This window comes from Trachurus trachurus (genome assembly GCF_905171665.1).
Source record: "Trachurus trachurus genome assembly, chromosome: 10".
NCBI lineage: Eukaryota > Metazoa > Chordata > Actinopteri > Carangiformes > Carangidae > Trachurus > Trachurus trachurus.
This window is the reverse complement of record NC_139894.1, coordinates 10,772,026-10,797,108: the sequence shown is the minus strand read 5'-3', so window position 1 is coordinate 10,797,108 and position 25,083 is coordinate 10,772,026. Positions and strand designations below refer to the sequence as shown.

Here is a 25,083-nt window from a genome sequence, read left to right as displayed (position 1 = left end):
TTTCCTTGGAAGAAGAAAGAAGAACATGAGACTGGACCTTTGTGCAAAATTTGGTGAGCTTTCGCCCATGGTCCGGTCCAAGCTATTTGTTTTTTTAAATGTAGAGGCTTGCTGTGTGATGCAACTATCAGGACTATATTGTCTTGTGTTTCATGATGAGGAGATCTGACATTTTGATCTGCCATCATCATCATCACCCTTGCTGGGTCTCGAACTCACAATCTCTGACACCAAGAACCAGCTCCTAACTCGCTGAGCTAATTGGCTGGTAGTGAGACCTGCTGTGTAGCTTCACTTATCGACTCAGGGAGTCGGTGTCCGGGCTGTCAAGGCAGATTTCGAAAATGGTCAAAATGTCAGAGATTCTGTTATCTAAACAAAAATCTGATAATACATGAATTCTGTCTGGACAGCATGGAAATGTTGGTGATTTGTTTTTAACTATAAGTGTTTTGCTTCATAAGAGAAAATCTGATGTTTAACTGGACCTTTGTGCAAAATTGTGTGAGCTTTAGCCCATGGTCCGGTCCAAGCTATTTGTTTGTTTTTTATTCAGAGGCTTGCTGTCACCATGAGGACATCTGGCATTTTGATGTGTCATTATCATCATCACCCTTGCTGGGTCTTGAACCCACATCCTCTCGCACCACAAACCAGTGCTTAACTCAGTGAGCTAATTATCTGGAAGTGAGAAATGGTGTGTGTTTTCTGATATAGACTCAGGGAGTCAGTGTCCGGGGAGCTGTTGTAAAGGCAGATTTCAAAAATGGTCAAAATGTCAGAAATTCTGTTATCTAAACAAAAATCTGATAATACATAAATTGCATCTTGACAGCATGGAAATGTTGGTGATTTGTTTTTAATGATAAGTGTTTTGCTTCATAAGAGAAAATCTGATGTTTAAAAATGTAACTCTTACATTGACTGCAGTTGTTCCCATGAGAGCAGAATTCAAAATGTTCTCAAAAATTCAGTTTTTTAGATAAAATTCTGATATTTGCCAAACTTCATCAACCATGACTCCAGAATATTCTCTTTTTTTCAGGAAGATTGAAAATGTATTTATCAAGAATTTGATGGTATATGTTTACAGTACTGTTTAAAGTCAAACGTTTTCATGCACTGTAGGCTCAATTTTTGCTTAATCAAAAATCCGAGAAACAAGTTTTGTGGAGGACGGTCTGAAGATGCTCTGTAGCAAGTTTGGTGACAATTGAGGAAATTGTGGGAAGAGATACATTTTAAAAGTTTTACAGTTATTGAAAAAAACAGAGTGATGGACTTCATAATTTGTAATAAGTTTAAGTGGACAAAAGTTTCAGCAGTATCTGGGTTTCAAAACGGTAGCATCTACTGTTGGTTTGGTAGGAATTTTTAAAGTTTTTAAATTTAAACGCTTATTGTGCCCCCCCTAGGAGGGGGGGGCACATGTCCTTGGAGTTGAGTGAATCTGGCATGGGGTCGGACATTTCTGTAAAGTTTGGTGAGTTTTCGCCCATGGGAAGTATGACTTCCTTGGAAGAAGAAGAAAGAAGAAGAAGAAGAAGAAGAAGAAGAATTCCTAGGAATACAATTGTGTCCCGGCAGTTTAGCTGCCCGGACCCTAATCATTTCTTAGCCTCGGGGGTGTTTATAAACTATTAAAAATGCCATCAGTTGTCTGTATCATTGGGGAAAAAATCAGTTATCATGAATCCCTGAGTCAGATCTACTGTGTCAGTCTTTTAATTCCCTAAAACATCTGTACAAAGCAGGTTGAGGCAGAAAGCTGCTGCAGTGGTCTTGTGTTAAGACTCTACTCAGTATATCTGTGGAGAATATAAAGGAGAGGTCACTTTAATGTTTAAGGACCTGCAGAAATCCTTAAAGGTGACATCAGTGAGATACGCAGCATGTGCTCATGCTAATCCGCCCAGATGGTCTTTGACGCTTTGTGTCAAAAAAAAAAGAGGAACCAGAGGGATGATGGTAGTAAATCCAGTCCTTGGTTGTTTTTACTGCTTTGGGCGTCTGTCTTCACACAGTCTCGACAAATCATATATTTTCCTTTTTTAAAAGCTGCAAGTCTCCCAGTTTGATGTGTGCAAAGCATTTTAGGATCCTCAGATCACTGCAACAGCTGCTGAAGCAAAACTGGTTCAGACCTCCTCCAGCTCCATAGTGTTTAATTTCCCATCAGAGGTTTTATATGCCGAAATATGCTCTACCTTGTTTGTGCCTCAGTTCGCTCTTTCTGAAAAAGCACATCTGGCATCAAGCAGAATACGATCCTGGAAATTATGAATTTGGTTTAACCTACTTCAGTTCTTCTCTGCTCTGGTCCTTCTATCAACGATGGATGTTTTCCAGTCTTCCCTTGTGCTCCTTTAACTTCAATAGAAACACTGCATACATCAGCTGTACGCAGGTTAACACCTCCTGTGCCTCTATTACATCATAGCAGGGATTGATGCGAACTCAGTCGGGCTTGTTGTGGGGATTTGAGGAAAGTCTAATTACCTTGAGTTTGAGTCAGACTGTTCAACCTTTCGTTACCGAGAGGCGAGATACAAAAAAAAGAAGAGAGAAAGCAGGGATTAAAATTCTCTACATGCAGCCTAATTCCCGGAAACCTGTCAAGTCCCAGCTATGCGACTGAATACTGAAGGGTCTCGATGAAGTTGGCACAATTTTACATATAAATTACGCAAAAACCTGAAGAACATCCAGCGGTACAGAGGAAAACGGTGTTAAGATGTGAAATTTTAGTTGCACAGCTTTGCATACATTTGTGGATCTATCATCTTTTGGGATGAAGTTTAATAACTGTATTATGTTTTGTGAAAAGAACAGGGTTAAACCTCCGCGCAAGAAAGATAAAGATCTGGAAAATTGTTATGAGCTGGGAATGAAAAGGGCTCAAGTGGCTTTATAGACTAAAACAAGCTCTGTCCTATTAAGTCGGTCGTCACTGGGAAGAATGAGGCAGCAGCTGTAAAACCTTCCTGTGGCACAGTTGTGGATGTTTTTTTGATCAACCACTGATTTAACTCCAAAAATGCCCAGTAGATCAAAGCCCAAACAACGTGAATATCTCAAATTAGACGAGGATTTAAGAAAGTAAACAGATGGTTAAGGAAGCCACTTTGGAATCTTTTAAAGGTCCCAGATTGTATAAAATGAGATTTCCATGTCTTCTTAAAATAAATTATTATTATAAAGCAGCTGTAGGTTCTATATTAATACTGTGAAAGTATCAAAGCCTTAGTCCACAGAGAAATGCACACAACCTGTATTCAGAAACTGAGCCTTAAAACCAGCCGTCAGGACTTCCTGTCACTTTGTGATGTCACAACAAAGCAGTTACCCAAAACCCCGCCCACCACAACCTGGACCCACCATCCAACACTTTACAGGATTTGGTTCCTCTGAGAGTTTTACTCTCAAATTTGCTCTATTTTTCATTGGATCACTCATAGTCAGCCAATCAGAAGAGAGGCTCAGAGCCTCCTCTCTTCTGATTGGCTGATACTAACCTGAGAGAGGAGATTAAAAAAACTGCATCCAGATGTTTGTTTGTTTTAACCACAAATATATCATCTTATCAATCAACAGTTTTCTTAAATGCCTAAAAGCAACTGCAAATCAATCTTTGTCAAAATAAGCCGTGAGGACTTCCTGTAACTTTGTGATGTCACAATGAAGCAGTCACCCACCCAAACCATCCAAACCCTGCAGGATTTAATTTCTCTGACATATTTTTTTGGTTTGCTAAGCCAATCAGCCAATCAGAAGAGAGCATCAGAGCCGTCACGGAGCCTGTTGCCATGCATGCACTGGGATGGAAACACTTCTATAAAACGCAGGATATGTCAGGGTCACACTTTGATGTGTCATTTTTTGCAGTGCTGACGCCTCTGATGAGCTGTAGTGTAACCCCCCCCCAATCCCTCACAGAGTCTGTGCACGCCCCTGGCTCATCCTCATGTCTCTGATTATAATGCAACAATGGGATATAAAGAACAATATGATCACCACCACACACTGTCAGGCAGCATAGACACTATAGATCCCCCTGCAGCAGCAGCAGCATTTTCACGTCGCTCCACCACCTGGATTCAAACCGAGTGCAACACACAGACACATCAAGCGACAACTCCCCCCCACCACCACTATCCATCACATCACATCACATATCTGCTCTGTTCAGCTCTGCCGTTTTAAGTGCAAGCCGAGTCCCTCTTCCCCGTTGCAGAGGAGAGGAGAGGGAGGCGGGCTGTAAGCACGGAGCAGCCATCCAGCGTCAGGGGCTGAATAATTGATCTCTCTCTATCGGTCGGTTAGTGGGACTTTTCTCTCTCTCTCTCCATGTGATTCAGTCGCTGCTTCCCATCACGGTGTGAACGGCAGCTGCTTCACCCTCCGCAAACCACCATCACCACCACCACTACTGCCCCCCCTATACTCCTCCTCTTTCTCTCTACGTGTGTGTGTGAGTGTGAGAGAGAGGGAAAGAAGAGAGAGTGTGTGTGTAAGAGAGATAGTGTGTGTGCAGGAAGACGAAGCAGGCAGGCAGGCAGGCAGCAGCAGGAGGAAGCACCAAGGACGTCCTTTCCTTTTTCCAGCCCCGGGGAACCAGCCGGAGATGCGAAGAGGGACGAGCAGTTAGATTAAAGCCCGTGCTGCTGTTTGTTTTCCCCGCTGCAGGATAACTTCGCTCCGGAGGCTCGAGCTTTTACATATATAGGGTATATATAGCTTCTCGCATCTCGTTCTCGCTCTTGTTCCCGCTCCCCTTGCTCGGTGTGTGTGGAAGTGTGTGAGGAGGATTTCATCCAGGCGCCGGACGGAGGTAAATCGATGCCTGATGTGTAGCCTATGTGTGTGTGTGTGGGGAGCTGTCCAGCCGCCGTGGTGCTGAAACCAGCCTCACAACGAGGAAGTGCATGTGTAGGCTATACCTCCGCTTTCACACCGTCTCTTGTATCTTTGCACGCGAACACACCATCGGGTCGTAAAAATAAAAATATAATTACCACATATGTAGCTGTAAACACGCGCATGCTGCGTAATGCACTGTACAAGCAGCAGCAGCTTTTTTTTCTGTTTGATGCCGGAGTCAGTGGGATGGCTCCGGTCCAATGTCCCTCCAATGGAGAATGGAAAGTTTTACCACATGATCAGGTGCAGTGGTTCAGTCCGGCGTGCACACACATGCATGACAGCAGAGCGTCCTGCCAGAGCTGGGGACTGGCAACGAGACCGAGTGCACTTTTTTCAACCCCTCCAAACTCGCCTGGCTGCGGACAAAGCAGAGGTTATTACCGATGGTCGTGACACACACACACTCACAGATAGGGAGACACTGTCTGACTCTGTCCGGATCCTTTTTCCATAAAATGATCCAGTGAGCCACAGCGGCTCAGCAGCCTGTGGAGGTTTGGCGTTGCTCCTGTGTGGTCTCCGTTGTGCTCAGGTTGTGATTGAACCATTGACCTTGGTGTCCTTCAGTTGGTGCATTGGAGAAACGTGCCTAACACACACACACATACACAAGCCTATAGGCGTGTAGGTGACTGCAGGTTGCATCTCATAATTGATCCTTTCATATTTCTATACTGCTTGAATATTCAATCAGGAGCCTGTGTAGTAGTCTAAAGGTGCATTTGAAGTCATTAATATTCTAGTGTGGTATGTGCTGTATAGAGATGAGCTTTTTCTGTTTCATTAAGGGTGATTATTGATCCTTTTTCATGAGGCAAACCTCATTTTTCTGTGTGGTTGTCTTCTCAGATCTGGCACCAAAAGGACTTCTACTTTTCCGCTACTATTGAATGTAACATTGCTTGGACAAGGAAGGCAGGGAATTAAAAGCCATCATCATGAATTTCGTTATGAAACAAGCGTTGGGAGGTAAGTCTGACCTTTCTTTCTTTCTTTCTTTCTTTCTTTCTTTCTTTCTTTCTTTCTTTCTTTCTTTCTCTCTCTCTCTCTCTCCTCAGCCTGTCTGTACTGTGTGTGCACGTCCGATGATGCTCGGTGCTTTTTCCTCTGGAGGTGTCTGAACTTTTTTTTTTTTTTTTTTGAGATTCAGTGCTTCCACAGTTTGGTTTGTTGCATAAATTCCATGATCATGGACAGATGTGCTTTATATTTCATTTCTTTCTTTGTCATCCCTTGGGGTTTTTTTTTTGTGTGTTTTTTTTTCTTCTCCTCCACATCTGCTGCTGGCTCTCTGCACACATGGTGCAGTTGACCCCTGGGGCAACACTGAGTACAGCTTACTGTAACAGGCTGGTGATTTGTAATGCAGACTGAACTGCTGTGGCCAAAAGGGCATTTCATGTTCCAGCGAGTGCAACCTGTTTACCGGGAGGTGTTAAAACGGGGGTCTTTGCTGCAGCTCGGTCTTATAGCATTAATCAGGCTGCGTGTGTGGACGTTGCAGTGACTCTTATCTCCACATGCTGAGTCCACACATTGCACCTGAAGAGAAAAATAATCAAGGCAAGAATCTAATCTTCAATAATTTCATTCCAGCGTGCCCGGCTTGTGAATGATTTTCTAATTGCCTGTGCTTGCAACGACTCCCCGGACATGAGATTATCATAACAGAGTAATGAATTTTGAAGGAACATGGACTTGTTATCGTGTGTGAATATGCAGATGTTGAGATGGAAGGTGAAAGAACCTTAAGTGGGTTTTAGCAGAGCGGAGGCGCTGCATGATTTTGTCCACAGCGGAGCCCTGAGTAGAGCGAGTGTTTGTACAGAGCAGGGTGGAAATAAAACACTGCGCTCTGTTGCTGCTGCTGCTGCTGCTGGTGGTGTCTTCAGGAGGTGAAGGGAGAATCTGTGCTGTAGTTTCTCAAACATAAACCAGGAAACAATCAAATCAAAGTTATTAAGAGGTTAAAATCCAACACTAGGCTAAGCAGTGGATGTGGTTTTGTCATATTTGGTGCACCCAAGCATGCAGCTGAAGCCACAGCTGCACAAAAATCACAATGAACGCCACTGAGTTTGGCAGAAAATTGTAAAACCTCCACGGCCCAGGACATGTTTTCATGGCCTTTTAATATTTATATTTCACACTGTTTCACACTTTTGCCTCTTTTGAAATGGCTTCATTAAAATCTACAAAGCTGCAGCAACTGTTGCGTTATTGGAGCCAGGGGATGATGTAACCACAGAGTACAGTTCACACACACACACCCACCCATCCCCTCACAGAAGACAAACTTTGGTTCTTTTAAACATGAAGTAGATTTCCCCCCCCTAAACTTGGTGGAGTAGACCAAGTACACCAACGACCTTTGAACATAATCCACTTATCTGATGAACCAAACAGCCGTCAAAGGGCCATGAAAATGAAAAATACTTTACTGCTGGTGGAGCTTTTGAGTCGTGAGGAGGAGTGGGGGCAGCTCTGCAGTGTGTTCAGATATGTTGTGGAGAAAATCATTAGTGCTGCGCATGTAACAGCCCGCTACCAAGAACTTCGATCCAGACGCAGATCGAATAAAGTTTAGGCAGCAAAGAATCAAAAGTCCCATAATTTAAATGTCTCTTGTGTTTTATTGTAAGTGTTTATCCATATTATTTTGCGTTAAAAAAACAAACAAACATCTCAGTGTAGGTTTCCATCTCCTCTCTGGAGCTCTAGTAACAACAGGTCGGTGTCAGCCAATCAGAAGAGAGGAGGCTCTGTCTGGTTACTGTGTCCCATGGTTGGTATGATATTAGTAATGAAAAGTAATTGTGCATTAAGATTTCAGTATTAGTGAAATTAACATTTTTATTGAATCCAGTGAACAAAAAAAACCCACCTTAAGTTCTCCTTAGGGACAAGTAGAGTGTATAAAAGTCTATTCATCTGATAATTAAGCACTAGAGGCTGATGGATGAAGATATTGTCAGTGAAATTAAATCCTTGTGGATGGAGTAATAGTGGAGGAGGAGGAGGAGGGATGAGCTTCCGTTTCATTACATCATCATCAGCACATCAGACTTTGCTTGACCACCAGTTCTCCGTGACGTGACTGTGTGGAGCACGCACACGCCGTCGTCACTGTTTCCTCTGGAGGTGATGGAGGATCTGAGGTCGTGTCACAGTGAATCTGCTCAGTGCAGGTGTGAAAAAGCACACGGGGCTGAGCAGGAACCTCTTCATTAAACAGCCACTGAATGTGAAGCCTCGTTGTTATCGTCCTCTCGGTGGAGGACAGACATTGACATTGACACGGGGGCACCTGATCCTGATTTGGTTGCTATTATGACAGTTGGTGAGGTTGATTTGAAGTGTTTTTGATGTCATGTTGATGTTTTTGAGGTTGCCTCTCTCTAGTGTTTATAGATCGGCCGCTCTGCTCCTCTTCAGTTTTGTCCAGTGAAAGCTTCCTGAAGGAGCGCATTGATTCACAAACATTAAAAATGTATTACTGCTTCCCGTGAGAGAGGGAGGGAGCTATAGCAGGAGTCCCGGGGAGCTGCGGGCGCCTCACCACCGGGTTCGTACAAAAAAAGGATCCTCATCAATAAAGACAACAAGTCAAATTCGCTGAACTGAGCATAAAAGAGATTTCACACATGAGGAAAAAAAGCAGGCAGTTTGTGCCAAGGTCTTCACCCTAGGCAGAGCGGCGCTCACTCTCCATCTTTTGGGGGGAGAGCTTTTTTCTTTTCTTTTTTTTTGTGTTTCCTTCTTGAGGAATAATGAGTTTTCAGTGTGCCGTGGATTAGCTGTGGGCTATTATCTCACTTCTCTCTCTTTTCCTCTGCACTCCGAGGAGAAACTCACACTCCATCTGCTCCCGTCCGTCCAGGCCGCGCAGAGCAAGGTCGTCTCACCAGGCACAAAGGAAGTGCTCGTCTCTGTCACACCCATGACCTTTACTGCCTCGACGAGAAGTTCCCAAAGACTTCAGAGGAGAGATATGTATATATAATACAGAGTTAGAGCATTAGCAGCCTGTACTGAGAGTGACCCTGCTAATCCTTTACAATATTTAAGCCCATTAAAGACCAGTTATGTGTATTTACCAGTAATAATCCTGCTCGTGCTGCCAACTAGTGGTGACAACAACACACTCTGCCCACAACCCATGCAACACAGCTTGTACAGTATAAGTGCAACAGAGCACAGCTGTGATGAGGATGAAGATGATGGGTGTGGTCACAGCAGGAATAGTGTTTTTATAATACAATTTATTTAAAATAATAACATTTTATTTAAAAAGGCGCCTTTCAAGCCACTCAAGGACACTTTACAGAAGAAAGCATCAAATAAAATCATCAATAAACAACATCCAAATACAAGAAACAGGATAAACAACATTCAAAACATCAGCAAAATATAAAATGTACATTCAGAAATAATAATAAAGAGATTTAGATGGTTTCAGCATCATGAAAGTTGCTAATAGAACCAGTAAAGAGAGGTTACAGCTGATGTCTCCATGGGAGATTTATGATATGGAAAATAAGACGCAGTGCATGAACTTCAAAATGAAACTTGATTGAGAGCCTCGTGAAAAAAAATAAATAAATACTACTGGCTGAGATTTGGCCACAGCTGATCAGAGAGGAGTCGGGAGTCTGGACAAATGAGGAATTGATTCAATCTGCCGGGCAGTTACAGCATCGTGCGTGCAGGGGGAGCGGGGAGGATTTATTGCAGATGGCATCATCAAAAGTGCTCGTAAATAGAAGTCGGCTTTCTCACCCCTTTCCCTCTATGAGGTCACAACTCCAGCTCCTCTTCCTCCTCCTCTGGCGTCTCTGCTCCCGGTCTTCGAGGGAGAGGAAGAGGAAGAGGAAGAGGAAAAGGAGGAGGAGGAAAATGAGGTGTAGGAGGAGATGAAAAGTGACAAATTGATCTTTAAAACGGGGTGTTGTATCATCAGCGGCTGACAGCTGAGGCTGTAAAGTCGCCAAGCACTCTGGGCCGGCACAGGCTGTAATCTCTGTTTAATGGGAGATGTTTTCTGTCCTCGGCCTCGGAGTTTCTCTCTCTCCTCTCCTCTTTACTGCTCTCCACTTCTAATCATCCCTTCATTCATCATTTCTTCCCTCCACTCCTTCCTGCCTCCAAAACTCCCATCTCCTCCTACTCCTCCTCCTCCGACCTTCCTCAGCTTCCCAGTCACGTTTCTTCCCTTTGTTCCATCCCCCTCCTGTCCTGAAATCCTCCCTCCTTTTTACTCCATCATTCTCTCGCTCCCCTCCGTGCTCCTCCATCCTTCAATTTAACCCTCCTGTTTCCTTCCTCCATCCTTCCTTCTTTCCTTCCTTTCTCCCTTCATTCTTTCCACAATCCTTTTTCCCTTGCTTCCTTCCCTTCGTCTTTACTAATTCTTCTTCCTTCCTCTTTTGATCCAGTTGACCTGGTCTGTTCCCTCCATCCATCTTTCTTTCCTTCCCTTTCCCCTTACTTCTTTCCATAATCCTTTTGGCCTCCCTCCCTTCCTTCCCTTCATCCTCACCTCTTCCTTCTTTTTTGACCCAATCTGTTCCCTCCCTACATCTATCTTTCCTTCCTTTTTCCCTTCCTTCTTTCCTCCCAATCGTTCCCTTTGTCCTTTCTTCCTTCTTTCTTTCCCTCCGTCCTTCCTTCTATCCCTTTATCCTTCCTTCCTTCCTTCTTTCCCTTTGTCCTTCCTTCCTTTTCTCTCCTCCCTGCCTTCCTTTGACGATTACAGTGAATCTAAAGGGCGAGGCACGGAAACCTCAATCAGGCAGCCACACGGGGGAAACTGGGATGTGCATGTGTGTGTGTGTGTGCATGAGAGAGAGAGAGCAGTAAAGTGTGTGACAGACAGACTGGGGGGGGGGCTCAGTATTCGGCTTTAGCTGGCATTAGATGATAAAGTGAAAGTGTGTACGTGTCCGAGTCAGGTGGAGAGAGAGAGAGACAGGTGATTGATGCAGCACAAAAACATCAAATCCAAACCTACTGACACACTGATTAACCCCAGAATACACACACACACACACACACACACAAACACAGAGGGGTCGTAATCAGTGGGATGCAACAGACCTCCCTCCCGGATGAAAACCACAGCAGGGGAACAAAACTGCAGCAGAACAGACAGAGCAGCTGCAGTGACGCCCTCCACACACACACACGCACATGCACACACGTACACACATGCACACACACACACATACTGGACAAACATGTAAACACCCTCTGAGACGACAAACTTAATGTGCATGAGTGTACACAGGAAAGGAGGCTGGATAAATAACAGCGACTGTGCTGCCTGCAGGATGAATAAACACAGAGATTCACTGAGTCTGAGGAGCTGAAACTAAAAGTCCAACTGTTATTGATCAATTTTAAAATCAACTCCTCTCACCTCCACTTCCTGTCAAAAGGATTCCTGCAATAAAACAATGAAAGAGGTTATTGATCCAATGGTCTTTAGTACATTTTCCTCCTGTGTAGGCGGTGTTGCACATTAATTCATCCATACTTCTGACCAATTAATCGTATCTGAACATGCACACATCGATAAACACATCGCAAAATGCTGCCTAAAATACGATGAGTAAGGACAGTGAATCAAACCAAAGCAAAAACAACAGTTTTACGGCAGTACAGCGCCTGACGTTTCCATAGATACAGCCTTGCATCCATGGTACGTTGCTATCAGTCACCTATGTGATGTATGTGCATGTATGACTCCTACCACTAGGTGGAGTATGTTACCAGAGTTGTGGTTAACCTGCTAGCAGTGTGATAAAGAAGAATCAGGAAGTAAACAGAAGTTGTCGCAACCAAGTCGGTCTCCGTGTGCTTACATACATAAGAAACAATACACATTATTACATGGTGTCAGAAGATACAAAATGGAACAATTAAAGCCTCCGAACAGTCTGTGCTTCGAGGGAAATCTGGCAGAAAACTGGCGAACGTGGATTCAAAAGTTTGAACTCTATCTCATCGCAACGGGCATCGCAGAGAAGAGTGAGAAGGTGAAATGTGCGACATTCCTTCATGTTGCTGGAGATGAAGCTATAAAGGTATTTAATACCATGGACTTTGATGAAGATGTGGATGGTTTTGACGGACTTAAGGAAATGTTTAGAGACTACTGTGAGCCACGGAAGAACATCACGTACCTGAGACACGTGTTCTTTACCCGAGTCCAAGGGCCGAATGAGACTATTGATGCCTACGTGACGGACCTAAAGAACAAGGCAAAGGATTGTGAATTTGCGCAGCTGACAGATGAACTGATAAAAGACCGCGTAGTCTGTGGCATAAATAATGACGCTGTGAGAGCTAGGCTGCTCAGAGAGACGGATTTAAACCTGACAAAGGCTGTGGATATCTGTCGAGCAAGTGAGGTAACGCAAAGTCACATGAAAGCACTACACGAGGAAGCAGATGTAGCTGTGAATAAAATAAAAGTTACCAAAATGAAGAAAGCTAGCAAGCAGTATGAGACTGATAAAGAAAAGGGAGAATGCAAGAGATGTGGCTACTTCCATGAGCCAAAGAAATGTCCAGCATATGGGAAAATATGCAACCAGTGTAAATTAAAGAACCACTTCAGTCGCATGTGCAGGTCACAAAAACAACAGTTTAAACCAAGGAAAACTGAGAAAAAAGTACATGAGATAGAACAAGAAGAAGATGATGTCATGTTTATGGGATGTATAGAGATCAGAGCAAGTGAGCAAACAGATTCAGAGTTTCAGCTGGATACAGTTTTGACAGTGAACAACAACAGTAAGAAATGGACTCAAAAGCTCAAATTAAACAACAGTGTGCTAACTGTAAAGCTTGATACAGGAGCAGAGTGCAACGTGCTGTCAGTGAGAGACTTTGAGAGAATCACAAACAAGGATGCTATACTACAGAAGTCAGGATGTAAGCTAGTCACTTACTCTGGACACATGATAGCAACAAAGGGCAAGGCAAAGCTCAAGTGTGATTTCAAAGACAAGGAATATGAACTGGAATTTCAGATCATTGAGAGAGACTCACCTGCTATCCTTGGAAGAGAATCCTGCACAAAACTAGGACTAATCAGAAGAGTGTACAGTGTAGATAAGAAAGACAATACTGACATTCTGAGCGAATATGAAGATGTGTTCACTGGTCTAGGGTGTGTGCCAGGACTGCACCACATCCAACTCAATCCAGATGTCACTCCAGTCATTCACCCACCAAGGAAGGTGCCAATAGCACTGAAGGACAGAATAAAAGCGGAACTGGATAGGATGGAGGATCTTGAAGTTATAGTAAAGCAGACTGAGCCCACAGACTGGGTGAACAGCATGGTCACTGTGGTGAAGCCCAACAAACTGAGAATCTGCATTGATCCCCAAGATCTCAATAAGGCTATAAAAAGGGAACACTATCCACTACGCACAGTTGAAGAGATCGTCGCAGAGATGCCAAATGCAAAGGTTTTCTCTGTAGTGGACGCCAATCACGGTTTCTGGCAAGTACAGTTGGACGAGGAGAGTTCCAAGTTATGTACATTCAACACCCCGTATGGACGTTACCGCTTCCTACGACTTCCTTTTGGAGTGTCGTCAGCTCCAGAAGTGTTTCAGAAGTGCATTGCACAGAGACTGGAAGGCTTGGAAGGAGTTGTGAACATAGTGGATGATATCTTGGTGTGGGGAGAAAACGAGGAACAGCATGACAGGAGACTGAGAGCGCTGATGGATAGGATCAGGAGCATCAACTTGAAGTTAAACAAAGACAAATGTAAGATCAGAAGGACAGAGATCACATACGTTGGCCATGTTCTGTCTGCAGAGGGAGTGAAACCAGACCAAGAGAAGGTCAGAGCTTTACAGGACATGCCTGAACCAGAAGACAAGGCAGGTCTACTGAGGTTTTTAGGGATGCTTCAGTATCTGGCAAAGTTTGTCCCAAACCTCTCTGACGTGAGTGCGCCGCTCCGGAAACTCCTGGAGAGTGACGTAGCTTGGCATTGGGAGGCCGAGCAGCAGAAAAGCTTTGAACAGCTGAAGATGCTTGTGAGCAAAGCCCCGGTGCTCAAGTATTTTGATGTGAAAAAGGATTTAACACTGTCTGTCGACGCGAGCTCTGAAGGTCTGGGAGCAGTGATAATCCAGGACGGACAGCCGGTGGCCTATGGCTCAAGAGCGCTGACTGACTGTCAGAAGAGATACGCACAAATCGAAAAAGAACTTTTAGCAATTGTGTATGGCTGTGAAAAGTTCAAACAATATGTGTATGGCAAGACAGTGCATGTTGAAACAGACCACAAACCTTTGGAGACTGTGTTTAAGAAATCACTCCAGAAGGCTCCACCGAGACTCCAGAGGATGCTGATGAGTCTCCAACCCTATGATTTGCGGGTCAGCTATAAGCCTGGAAAGGAGCTCTACATCGCAGACACACTGAGTCGAGCTTATCTGAAAGAGAAACCGGAGCAACTCCTGGAGGATGAGCTACAGGTCCATCTACTAACAGCTCAGCTACCAATCACAGAAGAGAAACTAAACACATTCAGAACACAAACAGCTGCTGATGAGGAATTGCAAATGGTCATAGACATGGTCCAAGCAGGATGGCCAGCAGAAATACGACATGTACCAGCAGACATCAGAAAATATTGGACATTCAGAGAGGAACTTACCTGTTTTGATGGTCTCCTCTTCAAGAACAAACGACTTGTCGTTCCAAGTAGCTTGAGAGCAGACATGCTTGCAAGAGTACATGAAGCTCATCTTGGAATTGTCAAATGTAAAGAAAGGGCGAGAGACGTCATGTTCTGGCCCAACATGGCTAAAGAGATTGAAGATGTTGTAATGAAGTGTGCTGTCTGTAACACTTTCAGGCGGAGCAACACTAAAGAGCCACTCATCTGCCATGATATTCCAGAGAGAGCCTGGGCAAAGGTTGGAGTGGATCTGTTCCATTATGAGCAAGGTGATTATGTGCTGTGTGTGGACTACTATTCAAAGTATCCTGAAATTGCTAAACTCACTGGGACGACCAGCCGACATGTGGTGACAGCCCTCAAATCGATGTTTTCAAGACATGGCATTCCAGACGAGGTCATGTCAGACAATGGTCCACAATTCTCAAGTGCTGAGTTCAGGACATTCACAGAGAGCTGGGAGTTTGTACACACCACATCCAGCCCGGGATACCCCCAGTCGAATGGACAAAGTGAGCGAGCAATACAGACAGTAAAGAATTTACTGAAGAAAGCACAAGAGAGCCAGAGTGATCCTTATATTGCTCTGTTGGAATACAGGAACTCACCTTTGGATGGAGTAAAACTATCCCCTGCCCAACTGCTCATGGGTCGAAGACTGAAAACTAAACTGCCAACATCAGCACAGCTGCTGAAGCCACAGCTGTATGACAATGTTCACCACGGCATCAAGGAGAGGCAGCTGAAACAAAAGCAGTACTTTGACCGTGGAGCAAGACAGTTACCGCTTCTGATGGAAGGAGAGAAGGTGAGAGTAAGAGTCAAAGATAACTGGCAACCAGCAGTCGTCGTGAGAAGACATGACAACCCCAGGTCGGTGATAATCCAAACAGCAGATGGAAACACCTACAGGAGAAATCGGCGACACCTGCTGAAAACCAGAGAAATGACTTTTCCACAGTCACGCTCTGTAGATGTGGAGGACTTTTGTCCAGTCACCAGTACACTTACAGAGACTGATAGGCCCATATCATCACATGCACAGTCACCAGTGCAATCACCTGTGACCTCATCACAGAAAGGGAGTGTGACACCAACTGTGAACAGAGAAGATCCTGTTAAAAGGTCAAGGTGTGGCAGGCCAATTAGGCCTCCAAAACGTTATTCTTAGAGATTAGCAGCATTTAATTATGTTGTGAGAGTCATTTAATATAAAAGAAAATACTTTTGGTTAAGTTTGTTTGAAGTATTCATGAGTGAAGATTAAACACTTTGAATTAATTTAGTAATTACCTTTCAGAATTCGAGTTGAATATGATTTGCATATGAGTTGTAAAGTAACTTTTGGTTGAAATTAGAGGCTGCACAGTTTTGGAATTATATAATATTAGAAAGTGCACTCATAACAGTATTTCATGGTGTTTTCACGTATGCAGGTGTTGATTTTATTAACCTGTGAAATGTTAAGTCAATCATTAGAAAATGATGAGTAAATTGGTTACAGAGAATAATCTTAAAGGGAAAGATGTGATGTATGTGCATGTATGACTCCTACCACTAGGTGGAGTATGTTACCAGAGTTGTGGTTAACCTGCTAGCAGTGTGATAAAGAAGAATCAGGAAGTAAACAGAAGTTGTCGCAACCAAGTCGGTCTCCGTGTGCTTACATACATAAGAAACAATACACATTATTACAACCTATAGACACATGTACTACCGCTGATGATGGTTTGCTTCAAGTGTGTGTGTGTGTGAAGTGACAGATGGGGGGAAAAAAATGATATATGCAAATTCTACGGAGGCTCATGGGATTTCTTGGTTTCCCTGCAACGTGCATCAGCAGTTTTGCATGAATTTACCTCTAAAACAACTCTGTCTGGTAACGTTCTGTTAGTATCTCATAGCGTGATGAATGTGTAGGTCAAAACTTGTCCACCAGAGCGTTTTGGAGTTGTTGGATTGTGTATTTGATGAGTTTGATGAGGGAAACCAAGAAATCCCATGAGCCTCCGTAGCGTAGCTCTGAGCAGCTCGCAGCTCTGCTCCGCCGTTCTAAAAATAGCTTGCACCGACAATTAAAGGTAACAAACCTACTGCTATGACTATAGGGATTATGGCAATTGGCCAATTTGCTAAAATGTTGAACTATCCCTTTACGAAGTAAAATATATTTCCAATATTACCATTTGAATGTGAACTTAGTTTAAAAACGAACCATGAATGTGAAAGAGTTCATATTCATCTGTATGAGCTTAACTTTGACTTTTTCACTTTCTTTTTAAGTGTGAACTGTTTCGACACCGTGTGCAGGTGCCTGTGACCCTGACATGGTTTCTACCTTTATTTTTTCAACGTGGGTTTACTGTGCAGAGATGTGCAGTGGAGCAGATGGAGGATGAAGTCTGTTTTTTATTTATTTTTTTGGCTCTTTTGCCCAAACATACTTGACCTGTGGTGATGAAGGTCAGAGAACTGAACCGAGGACTTTCAGTATCAGGTACTCAACACTGCTGCTCTTTGAAATGGTGGAGGAAAACAGACCTCAGGCCAGTTTGGAGTTTCATATTGATCTGGACTTCAGATTAATGTAATTAGTGAATAAACAGAGATAAAGCTTAAGTGGTTGGAGGTTTGGTAATTGGAACTGATTTTGCTATAAATTGCTAATTTGCTAATAATTACGACAGGGAACCCACATCCCTTATTTCAGAAAATAGTATAAACTTTTCTATAAAATGACAAATTTGAAAAACTATTTCCCTACAAATCACCACACACACATACACATACATACATGAGATAATGTAGGTTAGTAAGAGATGCCGTCAGGTCAAAAACATGCATTAATTGCAAAGTGTCATCAGCAGTATTGATAGCGAAACTGTGAAGATGTGATGTGCAGTACGAGGCGATTCCCTGAGTTCTGGTTGTGCAGTCACACAGGAGGTAAAACGTAATTATCCTAAAGGATTAATTAGGATTAGCTGAAGAACCCTGGAGAATATGAAATATATTAAGATACTATATGACTCACGTGCGACCTTACAAATCTCCCCCCCGGGGGCGTAAAGGGACTCATATTTATTTACTTTTTCAAAGACAGAAAAAAAAGACTATTTTATGAATCGTGCTGGGATTTCTTCAGAGTTCATGCAGTTTATTCACGCCCTCTCTTTTTTTTTTTTTGCACGTCCTCCCTCTTTGCTCGTCCTTTTCATCCTCCCCCTCCCTCTCCTCTATCTCCATCTTGCTCTGTCCACTCTCTGCTAATGAGGCTGATATGGGCTGTGCCTTTATGAGCTGCAGGCATGGCCTCCATCCAAAGAGCTGTGGGACACATTCACACACACACACACACACACACACACACACACACACACACACACACACACACACAAACGCTGTCTCTGTGCAGTTAGATGATCAATTCTCTTTTCATGTTAAGCTTTGATTCAGTCACACGAAGCTAAAATGGGATGTTTATGTATTAAAACTCAAATATTAGTTTTTCTCTATGCTTAGCAGGAGTGACCACTTAACCACCGACTGAGATAACATGACATGTAATTTCTATATGACACAAGCTTCCTGCTGGATTTCATATAACACCGCAGCGCATGGGTGGGCAGTGTCCGAGAGCAATCCAAATGAGTTCCTTCACACTTAGCTGGCTTTCAGCTGACTTGGCATGTAAGAATAATGTTTTATGGTGGATAAGAATATATATATATATATATATATATATATATATATTTATTTTTTTTTTTTTTAATGCAGAGAAATGAGCGAAAAGGGAGCAAAGAAGGCAGCGCTCTGTAATCCTGATGAATTGATGTGCAGTAATGATATCTGGCCTCTGTAGACACGTCCGCTGCTCAGCACAGTGGCATTTTTTATCATTTGTGCTGCAGAGCGACTCAGAGTGATACCGCAAATCTGGACTGAAATGTTGACAATGGGTTCAATGATTGTGATTTTTTTTTTCTTTTCTTTTTTTAACACAAAAGATCAAATTTGATGCAATGGTTCCAATTGAGTCAAGTACACATCTAGTTATCTTTACCCAGGGGCGTCAAACTCATTTTCAGGGGCCACATACGGCACAATTTGACCTGAGGTTGGCCGGACCGGTTAAATGATAGCGTAGTAACCTGTAAATAATGAGAACTCTAAATGTTTCCCTTTGTTTTAGTGCAAAGAAGATGTTTACATTTAATGAACAATCCTTCTACAAAACATATTATGAACAACCTGAAATTTCTTGAGAAAAATATTGCAATTATTAGTAGCCTATTATGCCTTTCCTGTCTTCTGTCTGCCTTTTATGTAATTTTTATTGGACCAGATCGGACCCTATTAAGGCTTAAATACTGTCCATCCATCCATATATCCAATAATATCCATCCAAACCTCCAATGGGAGGAACCCAGGAGGCTTCCTCCAAACCAGATGCCCCAACAACCTCTTGTTATTTTGGTCACCAATCAAAGTTTTTGAACATTGAGAAATAATCGACTGATAAACTGAGAGCTTTTCATTCTTCCTCTCAACAATCCAATATAGCTGTAATTCATAAATTTCACTTGATAACAAGCCATGGTTACTGCTCCTGCGTTATAATAAGATGAAGGTGTGACTTTATGAACAGGAGACATGGTTCATTATTTACCCATAATCTTTAGTTTAAAAAACAACTTGTTTCCAGTTAAACTCAAAGTTTGTTAATGTTTTAAATTGTTAATTATGTTCATACATGTTTTAAACATTAGTTTTCCATGGAAGGTGCCAACGCCACCAGTTTTGCCTTCTCCTCCTCGAGGAGCGTTGTTATCACAGGCAAAGTGTTTTAATTAGCTCAGATGCAGAGCTACAGAGGGCTAGAGAGCTACCGGTGGATCTTCAGGGGAAACAATCCGTTTCTTTTGCAAAACAGATCAAAACTTTCAAATTATTCAGCTCATTCAAACTTAGATGCAAATAAACTTCCAGTTTTCCCTCTCAGGGTTCTTGTTTATAATTCAAACTTTCATTATCGCTGCGCTCAAGATGGGCAACAGGACAAATTAGCATCCGTGTTGTTATTAAGCTCCCGAGGTCGGTGGCTGGACCCGGCTGAGACAACACGACACCTCTGGCTCCTCTGGATGCTGATTCAACATGTTGCCTGTGATCACAGTTTGGTCCCACTGGAAGAAAACAGACGCCGGTTCAGTGTTTCTGACGTCCAGAGTGTCTGAGTTTGACCAGACTCATGAATCATTCATTGGACTGAAGAAGGAGAGAGAGAGGAAGAGAGGCCACTTCACTCTTCACACAGTCAGAGCTTCATACCATTAATGTGACTAACAATTAAACTAAACCATGGCCACGCCACGTCAACCTCTTCAACAACAACACAAATATAACAAAAATACCAATGTTAGTAATTTAAAATTACAGCTCCTACTATTGGAGCCCAAACCGGTACGAGGCCTGTGCTTTTATCAATGTTTAAGTTTGGAAACGACATAAAAAATAACTTAAATTTTTGTTTTTATCATTATTATTTGTCAAACTTAGCTTTTAATGATCCATTACATTATATTTTAGAGGCACAATATACTTTATCATCAAGATGTTAAACACAAAATTTGTGTCGTAATTTTTTGTACCTCTTGAGTTTGTTAGAGTGAAATAGCGCCCCATAATGCATCAGGTGTATCAGGCCTTGGTTGTCATGGTTATAACAATAAAAACAAGGCTTAATTAGGCTAAGGAAAAGATTGCCGAAAGTATTTCCTCTACATTTCATAATATGTGTTGTCATGGTTACAACCAAAACAACATGATGTACTTGTGACTGCTACTTCCTTGTTATATCACTGTGTTTTGACCCATCAATCCACCAGAACCTCCTCATAATGTGGATTTTATATCTTTAAAATGCATCACTACGCTGCATCACTGTTTGCCCTTGTCATTATTACTGTGACCACTAGATGTCGCCTAGCAACAAAATGTAACTATGGGTCATAAAAACCTACTGCACAAACGACCTGTGGGCTTGTCTCTTAGGGACAGTTTGACACTATTTTTCTGTTCAGTTCCCCCACTCTGAGCTAACGGCATGTTCTTGTATGTCGCCTTAGCGCTTCGACTAACGTGTTCAGAAACACCATGGAGAAGAAGAAAAATTACCCAGACTCCTTTACTCCACCAACACCAGGCCTCCATGTGTCTCTGCTGAGGGGGCAGATTTGAAAGAGTGTCAGACGAGCGCAGATGATTGATGTATTGATATTTTACTTGTCATCATGGTCCAGCGACTCACCCTGAAGGTCTTCGTGTCACACCGCGTGTTGTGGCGTTTTTGTGTTATAATCATGGCGAAGTGACAGCGACCAACCCACGGGGCGTTTTCTGAGTTTCATGTCACAGATCACTGCAGCAGCAGCAGCCATTTCCAAAGGATCTGTTTTAGTCACCTATGAAGCCAACTGTGGCCTCAGCAGTCAGCACTATTGGAGGAAATGAAAAAGAATAATCCTTTTTCTTTTAGCCGGATTTGGTTCTGTTTTTTTTGTGAGAAACTCTTTTTCTATAATACCATTTGAACATTGAGGGAAGTTTCAAAAGCTGCTGTCCAGACCACCTTAGTTAATACCAGGTCAGGTCCAAGAAAAGGTAAAAAGAGCTTTAAGACCTTGTCAAAAACAAGAACGCCCATTCAAAAGTAGGTTGTGAAAAGTCTGTTTTTCTACAGTCGAAGTGATGGAAATAAAATATGCAAATAATTGGGTCAAAATGCAAATCAAAACATGCTTCTAACAAATTTGAGTAACTTTCAATTAAGTTGACCAAAGTCCACTTCACAGTTTAATAATAGACTAAACCCCTGCCCTGTAGCTATAAATTCAACATCACAACTCTTTCAACATCTCCACTTTCCATTACGTCACCAAACTAACTGTCAATCATATCAGTGTAAGAATTGCAACCTTAAATCATGTTAAAAACTCACTTAAGTGCTCTGTCTAAAAATTAGCTTTAAACAGTGCAGCACGACCATATCACATTGGTACATGCAATAAGATTATCAATATACATTACAATCACAGGATCAATATAATTTAAATATGGATGTCTTAAACTGTCTAAATGTCTTAGTCTGTTGGTTCCTCTGGACTGCAGATATCTACACTCGCCCAGACGCCCTTTGTGCATTGCTGATCTATATTTCTCCCTTATGTAATAATGACAATAGATTGACATTCTCCGATCTGTGGGGGTTTTCTGCCCTGCAACAGCCTGCCGGGGGCGGGCCGTCCAACGACTGCACAGGGAATCCCCATGTGGCCAACGTGGCTGTCAATCACAGCTTTTCATTTTCAACATGAAAATTCCCTGAAGTATTCTCTATGCAGAAACATTAGCAAGATAATGGCCTCTTGCATAGATGAATGCACACCTATTCAGGACGCACACAGGAAACCAAAACATCAACTGTTTGACTGACAGCTCGCCCACGCTGTGATGTTTAGATCACTGGGTGTCTTTGAGTTTCAGTGGATTGTTCATACTGTCTAAGTATCATTATGTGTTTGAGGCTTTATTGTGAACTCGGTGCTAAACCTAATGCTGGCATCAGACACTTTATCTGTATCTCCAGTGATGGTCATTGTATGTCAAGTTACACACTGATACCTGACCAATAATAGCTTCCTGCCTTTCATTAACATGCATGATCTCGTAATACCAAAAATCGCCAACATCATCTGATAATTTGACAACAGGGGCAGTAGAAACATGTAAACTATTAGCAATCAATTGCCCAGTTCATATAGATAAACCATTCGTTTGTCTTGTTTGGTAAAAGTTGTCTTTTAGCTCTGTGTTGGTCTCCACCAACTCCTGATGAAAGCGTGGCTTTTTTGCAGCTAAATAAGGCAAGTAGTTGCTCACTTTGTCCATTTGACATTTGATTTTTGGTAAATACTGTAGATTTTTCAATAAAACCTGTGCTGAAAGATGCTAAAACAGTGTAAACTCCAAGATTGGTCATAATTCTGTATCGTTTGATGCTTCCTTTATGGTAGTTAATGGTAATATCTAATTTTTAACGTATTTCCAAACAGAAGATATGCAGTGCAGATTATTTCCATGTGGCATCATTATTTTCTGCAGGAATGGATGAACTGTGTGTGTGGGATTGATGTCACAAAGTGATTAGCAGCAGCCAGTTTGGGAAAAAAATGCTTTCAGACAAAAACCTGTGGACATCTGTGGTTTGACAAGCACTAATGATGAGGAAGCAGGCTCAGATTACTCAGTTAATTGTCTTGTATTTCTCTTTTATTATATTTGGTACAAAGAATAGGATTAAATATATTAATTATGGTCCAAATTTCACAATAAAAGCACCAAATTTCATCTTGTGTTCACTGTGAATCATGCAAATTCCTTTACAGTTTTTTTTATACTAGTTTTTAATGACGATCCTCTTCACCTTGTGTGAACCAGAGAGTGATTTCATGTCAATGGCTAATTAACTGTGGAAGGTAGTAAACCCATATTTACTACACAATACAAATGGTTTCTGTAGACCGCCATGGGCATCGACAAATAAACACACACAGACGCCGACGTAAACCACATGGTGCTCAGTCATCCATGCAGACATATGAGGCTCTATGAACCCGCAAACACATCAGCTCTTTTTCCTTCTCTCTGCTAATTATGTCTCCAAATGTGTTTTTTTTTTTCTTTTTTCACTTTCTGATCTTGGTGGAGAGTTCGGGGAATCAAAAACACTCCACCTGCATTCGCTGGGGAGTCGAGAGACGCCGCGCTGCATGAGAGACGATGCTGATGCTTATTACTGATTCATGCTTTGACCTAGAAGGCAGTTAATAGCGTACGCTGAGGCTGCATGATACTTAACTACACGCCATGGTGAAAGGGATGACTAGCACACATTAGCGTTATGGAGCACCCTCTTGATTGTGTGTGTGCCTGTGTGTATTTGTGTGGCTGTGAATGCATAGGGTGTACAATTTATCATCATTATTCTGCAGAAAACGCTGCTGCTCTTTTTTCCCGCTGAAATTTGCAGTTGACTCGCTGATCTCGCCGTAGTTATCGTTTTATGATACAAGTTTTTATGGCTCTCAGTTATAGCCCAGTACCTGATTTGTGACCTTGAACGTTCTCAGTTTTATATGCAACACATTTTTGTTGTCCTTTTTCAGTATTAATGTGAAGAAGGAGTCTCTTTTTTATATATTTAGTCTCAGATATCCTGGACGGTAATAAAGGAGCATCCTACAGGTTTGTTGGCAGAACTCAGACAACCTAAACATGGACTTGATCAATGCCAAGCATCTATAACAACACCAGCTGGCGTCCTGCCACCCCCATCCACCCTGCCAGCCAGCTGGGTGGTGTGGGACTAAGACACTGAGGCGACCTATCCCAACCTTAATAAAATCAGAGCTGTACCGTATAGGTGTTCACATTTTTACATCAATTCAACATTTTCCTGACCTTATTGAGATCTAGGGACAGAGGATCAATGCACCCATTGCAACCATCTACCCACATGTTCAATCAAACAGATTATTTAACCTGCATTTGGAGCCACAGATTAAACTCAGCTCACCCAGAGTGTCAGTTTTAGGTCTGCAAACTAACAATCAGAATGTGTAAAAACAAAATCTTGTATAAAATGTATTAAATCAAATGTAGGAAATATTTGCAAATAATTCAGTTAAAATATTATAAAATAGGTTCGTTAAAACTTGGTTTTTGTATTTTTGATGATGGTCTATGCTCCGTTGGCATTGATTTGGAAGGAAATTGAACCAGAGTATCATGGAACATTTTGGGCTTCTCTATTTCTGCAAACACAAACCATTAAAAACAATAATTGAAAACTTTATGTCGTTAAACGGCCTCGCACTAATGGTTCACCATTAGCTTTGTGACTTGTAGAGTGCTGTACAATATGTGATGTGCAGGACAAGCTAATGGACCTTGGTGCAGCGCTGCCAAGGTTTCTGCCACGCAGGTACTATATGAGTCACTGTGTCAGACAAATAATGGATGAGGAGCTATTTAATGTTGCATCTTCTCTTGGCAGAACTGCTCCTGTAAATGAGTAGCTGAGTGACAGTTACCTCTGCTCTTAAATAGAAATGAAGATGTCAAACCAGAAAAGTGTCCAACAGCCCATCCTTTTCCTTAAAAAAAATTAATAATGTTGGTTTAAAGACATCCAGTTTCCATTATAGATCAGCTAGGGTCTGTATTATCACTGTGAAACTATCAGAGCCTCAGTTCACAGAGAAATGCACACAGCCTGAGCCTTAAAACCAGCCATCAGGACTTCCTGTCACTTTATGATGTCACAACAAAGCAGTCACACCAAGCCCCGCCCACTTGGACCCACCATCTAACACTTGAAGGATCTG

General features: G+C 42.4%; 1 protein-coding gene across 1 annotated transcript in view; it reads left to right on the top strand.

Annotated features, from left to right (window-relative positions):
* Nucleotides 1-4,799: 4,799 nt before the first annotated feature.
* The window catches only part of LOC310992510 (complexin-2-like), a gene marked incomplete at its 3' end in the record, with an annotated part of 62,411 nt that continues 42,127 nt past the window's right edge, over nucleotides 4,800-25,083 (top strand). Inside the window, exons 1-2 of the mRNA XM_083980593.1 lie at nucleotides 4,800-4,831; nucleotides 5,773-5,892. Of these exons, the coding sequence (XP_083836719.1) occupies nucleotides 5,862-5,892 (31 nt within the window). The 5' untranslated portion in view covers nucleotides 4,800-4,831; nucleotides 5,773-5,861. The remainder of the gene's footprint in view (nucleotides 4,832-5,772; nucleotides 5,893-25,083) is intronic.